Below are 10,429 nucleotides of genomic sequence, written 5' to 3' on the forward strand. Positions count from 1 at the left end.
TCGGTACCTTTGGTAGAATATACACAAATGAAGGAAATGCTGGAACAAGAAATTGTAGCAATCAAAAACAGCTTGAAAGAAAAGGAAGAAGAAAACCAAGTCAAAAATGAGGAAATCTTGAAGCTGCAGTCTGAGATTCAGCTTACTCAACAAGCTTTAACGGACCTGGAGAGCAAAGAAGTGATTGACATATCAGAATACAAATCCATGAAAAGTACCCTGGAGGCCCAGCTGGATAGCATAGCTGAAAATTTGTCCAATATGAACAAAAAGTATGAGGAAGCATGTGAGGAGGCTTTGCAAGCTAAAAAGAGTGAGCTTTCTTTAAAGGATGAAAAGGAGTTGCTTCAGTTACGGAGTTGCAGTATCGAGCAAGAAATTAAAGACCAGAAAGAAAGGTGTGATAAATCATTGACAACAATTATTGACCTGCAGAAGAGAATACAGGAATCGGCAAAGCAGGTGGAAGCCAAGGATAACAAGGTAGGATGTCAGATAGTCCCTTACCGCTGAACTGAAAAGGGCAGGAGCATTAGCTCGACTTCGAATAGAGCTACTGAAGTGTTCAAGTATGACTTTGTGTACTGAGCGCTAGGGACCCAGGACAGGCCCAAATCTGCTAAGATGAAATCCTGGTTTTGTTCGCATTATACGATGTTTGAAACATACAAGGAATTAGAAAAACTTAGTATGTTGTATTTAAACTCTGTTAAAACTTCCAAGCTGTGTTTTAGACTCTTGGAGTATCAGCTCATTCCTCCATTGGAGCCGTATTTGTTTAGCATCTCTGGCTTGCCTTCTGATGGTTCTTTGTTCTTTTTAGAAATTAGACCTAGAATATCTTTACAGCATAAGTCACTTATGTTGCTGCCTGACCTCCAGGGTCCATACCGTACAGATTGCCGTGCTGGGAAGCCGCATGTGAACCAGTGATAGCGTGTCATGGAAATGAAGTCCTCTGTCTTTGTGAAGTCCCTTAGCCAGTGTCACGGCAAGCTAGAACAAAGACCCTTCAATGCTTGCTGATCTTCATCACTCTAAAGAATGTTAAAGAATATTAGGTTTTGGTGAGACATCCTTAAATGAGGTTCTTCTGTGCTTTTTTTAAAAGATAACAGAGCTACTTAATGATGTGGAGCGGTTAAAACAAGCTCTTAATGGCTTGTCTCAGCTTACGTACACCACTGGGATTCCCTCGAAGAGGCAGAACCAGCAGGTTGAAATGCTCCAGAACCAAGTGAAAACACTGCAGCAGCAGCTAGCTGTAAGTAGTCGTGCAAGGTATTATCCCTGTAGCATTGCTTAAAGTTTCTTGTACAAACAAGGAAATATGTATGTGGCCACTGGAGCGCTGGGTTTGACTGTAGACTTAAACTTCAAAAGTAGAGTATTCATGAATTTTATTTTTTTTTCCCCTGACTGCTTGCTTCTCTGTAAATTTCTCTGCTTCCTTCTGCACGTCAGAGTTACAACACTTGGTAACTTTTCCAGATCAAAAGGACACAATTTAGGAAGACTTTGTGCTTATGAGATATGCTGCTATAGTTCATGCCAGGGACACTTCTGTATGCAAGTTCCATGTTAATATTTTCTTTCAAAAACCACCAGTCACGTATTTTCTCACGTTGAAAGTGAGGTGGTCCTTTCTTAATGGATTTGACTGCGTTCCCTTGTCTGCAAACACTGTGAAGTGTATTGCTTATCATTAAGTACTAACAGTGAAGGGGAACGCTTTATGGTAAGTGCTGTGATTTTGTGCACAAACATGTTTGTATCCCCTTCAATAAAGCTCATAATTAAAGCTACGTATGTGAGCAAAGTTAGTTATCTGTAAATCTGTACAGACGTAGAGTACATCTTTAATAGTATTTGCAAAGTTGGCCCTTATAAGGCAATGCGTTCTTAAACTGGGTGGTTTCAAACAAATAGGTAATGCTGTTGTTGAAACAAGTTTTCAATCCTAGCAGCTGGGCTGACTTCTCTATAGCCTTTCAGCAAAATCGTTTTGCTACAAGTAAGCAATAAAAGAAGTGAAGCAGTGACTTTTTTTCTTGATTAATGGAGGGGATACAGCTGACTTTAACCTTGAAATTCTGCTTTGGCTAGTCTATAAGTGCACAAAGCCAAGCCCACGAAGTTGGAAATAGGCAAGAGCAGATGATAAAAATGTGATGACTTCACCTCCTCTTCCTATCTTCCTTTTATAGGATGCTAAAAGGCAGCACCAAGAGGTAGTTTCAGTTTATCGGACACATCTTCTTAGTGCTGTACAGGTATGATACTCCCCAGCTCAGATTGTTTTCCTCTTGTCATATCAATGTAGAGATTCTTGAGACATGTTTTGAACTTCCACACCAGAAGACCTCAAATAAACTTGAAACTAGCATCAAGTACCTGTTTCCGTGTTGGGAGTTTTAATTTAGAATGGACTGATCCCACAAAAAGCAAACACTTACCACAGCTGTAGTCCTATTGTGCCCTCTTATTACCATTTGTCTGTAACCTGCTTTGAAGGGCGACGGTGTCTGGTGATGCGAGCATGTTATTAATTCCGCATCATCAGTGCTGGAGAGAAGTCAAGTAGAAATCAAACTTAATGCAGACTTATCCAGTGGCTCTCACTGAACAAAGAGCTGATCAACTAATTCAAGTCTTACGACTTCAGATACTTAAGCATGCAAAAGAGGGACCGTTGCTAGAGCAGCAGCTGTGGAGACCAGAGGATAGGAATGGTCATTTTTTTTCCCACATCACATTTTCATCAAGGGGACCGCTGTGTCAGAGAGGCAGACCCTTCTTTCTGTCATGAGGAAAAAAACCCAACAGGATTCCTAAAATATTTCAGATTTTCCCAGAGAGTGGGAAAATGCAGCAGTGAGTTAAGACTTTTGGGTAATTTTCAAGAATCTCCTAACATTAGTGATAGACGGTTGATGTTTTGTGGGATTTTTAATTTTTCTTTTAACTACGTGTTTGCTTGCTCTAGGGTCACATGGATGAAGATGTCCAAGCTGCTTTACTACAGATCATTCGAATGAGACAGGGGCTTGTTTGCTGACGTGTGTAGTGCCGTTGCTCTTCAAGGCTGCTGCATCTTGTAGGAGTGCTGTGGTGACGGTAGTGATAACCTTCATGAGATTTATATAATTATGATAATATAGCTGCAATTAGAATCTCTAAATGTGAAACAACTTATGAAGCTGAAGTATTTTCTTCTTGTAAAACAGTAAAATAGGGCTACTAAGTTTCAGATCTGACACTACTTTCATTAGATTAATAAAAGATGTAGAACATCTTTTAAAAATGGTATACAAGCTGACTGTCAAAATGATGACATAGTAGTTAAATTATTTTAATGTCTGATTGACCCCTTACTAAAGCGAGGCCTATACCCAGAAACTCCAGTTTATCCTCTAACTTGAACTCTCATGGTATGGTTAAAAATAAACTGTTCAAATGAGCTTGGCGAAGTATTGTAGCTGTGTATCTCCTTTAATGATTAAGAGAAAGTAGCTATTTTGTCACATAAGCTGATCATGACGTGCTACGACATGCTTAGTAAATCAGCTGCAAAGGTAGATGAAAGGTATTTAGGTATATGTTGTAACTTGGCTGGCCAAGTTACAGACTTTATTTAAAGATAAGCTTAAGATGTAGTGCCTTTGCTTTTTGCAAGACTTAAAAATCAGGTTTTCCATCAAAATACTAACTTCTATGTTTGCCTCCCCTTCCCCCCTCCCCCAAGATTTTTCATGACTGCTCTGTACTATTGATTACTGTAGGCTGAAGTAGTAGGACTGGAGTGCCGTGGTTTGTAGAGCAGCATTTTGATCTAAATGCAATAGTCCTACTTCCACATAGTTTCATTCTGCATTAGGCCTGATATGGGTGCAGACTGAGCAGCTCGTTAAGCTGAACACTAAATAATTCAGGTATTGGATTTTCAAACGCTGTCTCATGGAAGTTTAAGATATTTTCCTCTTAAGTGTAAATTATGTACTATAATCTTATTTATGAGGAAAGATGCAAATAGTAATGATTAATGAAGCGAAAATTTTTATTTGCTTGGAATCTACCTATTAGACAAGACAGGGCTTCATTTTTAACTGAAGGATGATGTTCCCATAAGTAAGTTTTATGAAAGAAAACATGAAATTTGGGTCTATTCAAAGGAAGTAATTGAGGAATGAGTCTGTATGTGAGCCACGTATGTGGCGGTTTTAACAGAGCAAACAGTGTGAATGCTAGCAGTAGCTGCGTTAACTTCAGTCCGCTTGGTTGAAAGCGTTTGCTTCTAACTAGCAAGTAGGGGTCTGGCACCCCAATGCAGAAAAGACAAACTTCCTCTTCCATGTTGCTGAAAAATAAGACGTAAGTCAGAGCGCAGAGTTCTCTGCTCTGTGTTAACTGAGCTTCCCAACAAGCTGTACCTCGCAGGCTTAGGTCTTTGTTGGTTTATTTTTTAGGTAGTATTATGTTTGTTTCCTTTTTTTGGTTCCTTTTTGGGCAGAGTCATCTTGTAGCATTGAAGAGACAACTGCCACGTAGGGGAGGATACAGACATAGCAATGAATGTGCAGGGCAGTTTTTATTATATAAATACACTTAATATATTTACTAAATATGTGTCTGTAGTTAAAACAGATCTACTGCTGCTTTCCTTTAATTTCTTAGAGGACTATTACAGAAAACATCTCAGTATATATACGTTACTTTTTAGCCAAATTCTTTTATGATTGCATTACTTGAAACTCTTGTTAGAGAGAATGTGTTTTGATATACTAACTCTGGCATATTTTGATATTGTATGTTTCCGTATTGAGGGAGTTCTATGTGTGTTTTTCTAGATTTCTTCCATATTACATTATCAATAAACTGTTTTCTTCTTTTTATTGTTGTAGTTAATTCTGTAAAAGGTGAAGAAATGTAAATAGTGTGGCAAAATAGTGGGTAGTGGAGGACACTGAACTCGAATGCTCTCAAATACCAGGTAACACATTTGTTTTTCAGATGTCCGCTGGGATTATTGGGTTCTTCTATCTATTTCCAGAGTTTATGGTTGGTAAAATTTTGGTGACATTGATTGAGACTCAAAGCTTCTACCATTAGTTCTTCAGAGTAAATTGACTCCGGCTACTTCTACGCCAAACAGGGCAAACTGTCGATTATGTCAGTCATTAGGTTTGGGGGTGAGCCAGTGAAGTCGTACTACTGCTTTTAATGGAAGCATGTTCCCTTAATAGCTTACACTGCTACCTGATTCATGCTAAGCAATCCTTGCAGAGTAATTTCCTGGCACTGCCAAAGTCTGTTCGTTTGGTGTGACTTAAAAGTGAAGGTTTCTCTAATTTCACCATTAGCTTAATTTAATTTTTGGTTATTTGGATATCTCGTCCAGCCAATGGGATGTGAAAATGAATAAGGTTAAGTTGTTAGGTATGAACAGTGTAAGTGAAACGTCACTGTATTTAAACAATGACTGGAACAACAGTTTCTCCCTTGGATCTTTGAAAGAGTTGTTTATATTCTGAGTTAGTAAGCAGATGTTCTCTTTGGGGATCCTGTAAATCTTTAGTTTGACCGGGGCGGTGGGGGGAGATTATATATACATTGGAGATTTTTCTGAAGAGGAACTGGTGGGTAGAACTGTTTCAAGATTTGTCTAAACCTTCCCTCTGCCAGCAGATTTGTTCTGTCAGCTCTCCTGAGTCAGGGCATGGTGAAGTGCTTTTCACCAATAACTTTCTGATAGCTTTATCTATTTCTCGGGTATAGTATAAGGGTATTTTGATCTCCAGCCACATTTTCTTTCTGCAGGTGAGGCTAATTATTTAAAAACTTTCAGTTATATTTACATTCTCATTTGGTTTTTAGTAGACAAAGTAATTTCTTTCTGCTGTTTTACTTTTGCCATCTTTGTTTCAAAGGGAGGGAAAAATTAACGTGCCACTTAAACACCAGCTTGAAACATCTTCAAAAGCAAGCTGCTAGGGGAAAATACTTGCTGTTATTCCACTGCTTGCCCCGTACCAGAATAGATACCTGGAAATGCTGAGGTTGTACACTTTTTAGGTTTCTTAGTTTCTTATTGTGTTGAGACTTGATTGTTGCAACTGCTGTTCTAGCAGCTGAATAGAGCTGAAGTTTCTCATTACGTTAAATGACTTCAAGATCACTTTTGCAGCTTCAACCCAATGTCATGTTACTTGAGGCGTGAATGTGATTACTGGCTTCATCCGTTGCAATACTTTTTTTTTAAAGGAATAAATAAAATTACCATTTTTCAATGAAATGTGAATTGGTAGCTGGGATTAGGAAGTTGTATGGGTGTTCTGGGTTTTGTTGTTTCATAAAATGTTTCCTTAATACTCCTCTGTATCTCCTGTTAATACGATACTAGAAAGGAGATGATTAAGTTGAGAAGCTGCTAATTGTTGGGGGAAGGTGGAGGGAAACCCACCAAGCCCAATTGCGCATTTTCTGTAGTAACATTTCAGTTGCGCATCAGAAAGTGGTTTCTCTTTGGAGGAGCAGTACTGCGGAGCATTTGCCAGCGTGGTGGCGGTAGCCAGTTGTGGAATTTTAATGGCAGTTACTTTGCCTTTTGCATAACGCTGTTCTTAACAGCTGGATTGTTCTTGGGAAGAAAGTCCTACCTGGACTTTCAAGTAATTACCCGGGAAGAAAGTCCTCCTTTAGAAATCAATGCAAGGTAAAGAATGCCATAGAAATGAGAAACAGAATCTGAATTTCCTTGGAAACACTGTAATTCAGTGTTTCGTGTAATACATGGTAGCTTAGAGTCTTTTGTTACTTTGGTATTAGTGATACTATAAAAGCATAGCATGCAAGAAATAAGCTTAATGTTTTGAGTTAATAGGTGTGGATTGTTTAAATACTGTACAGATAGGGATGTCTCCAGGCGCAGACTGAATGAACAAGTCCCTTGGCAAGGCTGTATACAAGTTTGGGTTGGTTTTGGCTCGGTTGACTCATGAAGGTGAAGGTTAAATCTGGGCTGTGTCTGCATATGAGTGAAGTTCCCGTGGCAGTGATAATCCATGTGTTTGGTAAAATCAGCCACGAGGTATCGCCTGTTAGTGAAGGAAGCTTTCATTATTTATGCGTTCATGGACAAACATTGCTGACAAATGAAGGGAAGAAATGGGAGGTCACAAAAATGTCAAATGTAAATGAAATGCATCTAAGAGGTTTGAGGGGTGCTTCACAAGAGGTATTTTGTGATCTGTTCCATGAAACAGTAAAGCAACATTAATAAGGTAATGCAGCTCATAATTGATGGGTGGCACAGTGTCCCTATTATGTAATAGCACTTTTTAAAGTGAATAGGTGACTTCTTTTTTTTTTTTTTGTTTCGGGTAGATGACTCGAAATATCTCTACATCCTGTAAAGTTTATAGAGATTACTGCTTTTTTAATCTAATGCTTGTATTGCTCTGCCAACTCAGAAAATTAACTTCTAATAGAAAAAAAAACATACATGTAATTCAGTCACAGCTATTAGATCAGATGGATTTTACATTAAGTGAAAAAGATGTTGAGCATTTAAGGGCCATTAAATTGTGAAGCTTTTTATTGTTGGACTCGGAGCCTTCAAGCCAGCACTCTGCTGTGAAGAATATTTATTTTTACATTTGCAAAGTACGCCAGAGGATGGAAGGGAATACATTTTAAAGGAAAATAGGACATGAAAATGTGATGTTTCTCCACTTTGTGAACAGCTAGTTTTATTTCATAATAATCAGTTTTAAGCTTCATTAAATGTTGGGGTTTTTGCTTATATACTCTTAGAATCCAACGGAGAAGACTTCAAAAATTCTTAGTAGGGCATCAAGTTAAAGTTTTATAATCTAATGTGGAGGGTTTTCAGAGTAAGACGAGATCTTTTTAAGGGTTCCTCTCATCTTGAGGGTCAGGTGTAGCGTAAGAGTTATTCTGGATACAAAGACTCTTTTAGTTGGTGTCGTTGTCTTGCCTTACTACTTGCTGGAGTTCAGGTCTCGGGGAGATAGTGACCAATGGACAAACCTACAGATGATGAGTACAGATCAAGTAAAGTTGTAGTGTGATCTGGTCATGAGAGACTTGTCCAAGTGACTCTTTGTCTTCAAGCAGCTCTGGGGCTCGGTGGGTGCCTTTGGCTTAAAGTTGTCTGTAAACACTACAGCTATGAAAAAGAGTGATCTTGTGACCATGCGGGTGTAGTCCAGCTTGCAAATTCCTCTGAAAGAAGTAGTGAAGGATTTTTTGAGGGAAGCAAGGATGGGAGAGGTGAAGGAGATGTTTCTGCCGATGAGAAATTCCCTAGGAAAAAGCAGGTATAGAAACCTGGGGGGGAAGTGCCAGTTGTGGGATACCAGAATAAAACACCTGCCAGAATATGAAATGGCTCGTGCTTCAGGGAAATGGCCCAAGCTGGCGGGGGTTTTCTTGTGTCTAAAGGAGGCCAAGGACTTAAAAGGAATGCTTGCTGAAAGCAAGAGTAACGGACAGGTTTTTAAAAGAAATGGATTGAGAAGTACCCATTAAGTATTTATGGGCCTGACTTGAAATTATGAAACTGGAATATGTTCCAGCTGGTGAGCTGTTACAGGAATATACTGGAAACAGCAGAACGGGTGGTGAGGTATGATATTAACGCTACCAGTGCATGGCCTAAAATCGGAGAGAACGTTGCCCTCTAGGCTTGAAAGGGAGAGCAAGGAGAGAGCTGTCTGTGGGTGGACTCTTCAAAATGCGATGTACTTTGCAAAAGTTTTAATTTTAGCTGAGGAATGAATTAAAAGGCAGTGGGCCTTTCCTGCGCTGACGGCTTCTGTGCAATCGCAGCTGAGACGAACCTGTGAAAACACTGATTTCTGTTTGTAGTGGTTACATTAGGAGATACCACGAGACCTGTCAAGTTGTGCTTAAGAAGTTGGCAGCCTGCATCTCTTGGAGCAGGACACGGTGTTGGCTTGTCTAGTGAGAAAATGCAACATTGCTACTGGCGTGGTAAAGCTGGAAAAACATGGGAGTTCTCAGCTGAGTTTTACCCAGTAACACACGACGAAATACTGAAGTCTTCAAATTCTTTTGGTGAGACAGGGAAGTACATACACTTTGGCCTTTTATATTTCAAATCTGAAGTGAAAATTACTCCAGAATATCTGCTTCTGCTCAGAGGAGGATGCTGAAATGATATATGCATGAGTACTTTCTAATGCTTGTATGACACGTATTAAAAACAGCTATAGAACAAATGGGTCTGCATCATGCCGTGTGCTTGGTGGAGGCACAAAGCTGGCAAGCTTAATTACTTGGAGCTGTGTTCTTGCCGGGCTGTGCTGCCTGATGAGGCACAGAGCTCCCCTTTCCAACAGCCACAGTTCCGCAGTGCACAAATTGCCCCCCGTCTGCAGCGCTTCCTGCAGCAGGGTGTGCGTTTGTCATGCCTTCTAATGGGTGAGAAATGTGAAGAGCAGATTACAGTTTGAAATAGAGAAAGGGAGAAAGCGTACTGATAAAGAGGGAGCTGCTTTCTGGTCGTCCGTGCCCCTACAGAAACCAGATATCTAGAACTACAATTACTTGCTGCTGGGTGGACAGGAGATTTGAAGCTTTTTGCAGTGGATTGCAAGGGGAAGTGCAAATTTAAAGCGTAGGTGATAGGTGCAAGACCGTTAAATGCTGATCTTACAGGAGCTAAGAATTCCACCATCGACTGCAGCGGGGCCTGGATTTTCAGATGGCGAGATTCATGTTGTCTTCTGCCTAGGAGAAAATGACCTCGTCTCCTTTTAGGAATCCTGGACTGTTGGCAGCTTGCTCTGATCTGAAGCTCAACAGAGTTGTCAAATTCCTATAAATCCGAATAAAAGACAACTCTGTGTACGCATCTCAGCTCTTAAGTCTGACACTCAAGCTGTTGGAGGTTTTTCTGGAGGTGCTGTGTTGATACCTTCCACACATACAAGGAGTGGGTGTGATGCACTTGGAAAACGTGGGACCTCTGGTGTTCATGCAGACTTTTTTTTTTTTTTTTTATACAAGATATCTGAGGCAGAAACATGGTAACCCTCTTCCAGCAGTCTCCTCCCAGCCTCGGGCAGTTAAGTCTCTCACATCCTACTGTTGCTAAAAGGTAAAGAAAATCAGTGGGCATTTAAGTAGTGACACATGGTGATAAGAGGGAGTTATTTGGTAAAAAGCAAAAACGTGCAGGAGGTCAGGGTGGAGAGAGCAGGGTCTGAACAAAGGGTAACAGGGTTCTCCAGGGGCTTCAGATTTACCTGGGGAGAGTGAGGGAAGTACAGAAATACGTTAATTTGGGCGGCTTTGAAGAATCCTGGCAGTCCTCTATTTTTCCCTCTCTTCTGAATGAGGGTGTTAAAAGAGCTGAGGGAGGATGGTACAGTTCCCCTGGGCA

At 40.1% G+C, this 10,429-nt stretch overlaps 1 protein-coding gene across 1 annotated transcript in view; it reads left to right on the forward strand.

Annotated features, from left to right (window-relative positions):
• Nucleotides 1-3,460, forward strand: part of UACA (uveal autoantigen with coiled-coil domains and ankyrin repeats) — a 20,476-nt gene extending 17,016 nt beyond the window's left edge. The window contains 4 exon segments of the mRNA XM_009881153.1: nucleotides 1-483; nucleotides 1,112-1,264; nucleotides 2,208-2,273; nucleotides 2,987-3,460. The exon segment at nucleotides 1-483 is cut by the window's left edge and continues 17 nt beyond it. Coding sequence (XP_009879455.1) covers nucleotides 1-483; nucleotides 1,112-1,264; nucleotides 2,208-2,273; nucleotides 2,987-3,058 — 774 coding nt within the window. The 3' untranslated portion in view covers nucleotides 3,059-3,460.
• Nucleotides 3,461-10,429: the final 6,969 nt, after the last annotated feature.

This window comes from Charadrius vociferus, unplaced genomic scaffold (genome assembly GCF_000708025.1).
Source record: "Charadrius vociferus isolate BGI_N301 unplaced genomic scaffold, ASM70802v2 scaffold623, whole genome shotgun sequence".
In the NCBI taxonomy this organism is placed as follows: Eukaryota; Metazoa; Chordata; class Aves; order Charadriiformes; family Charadriidae; genus Charadrius; species Charadrius vociferus.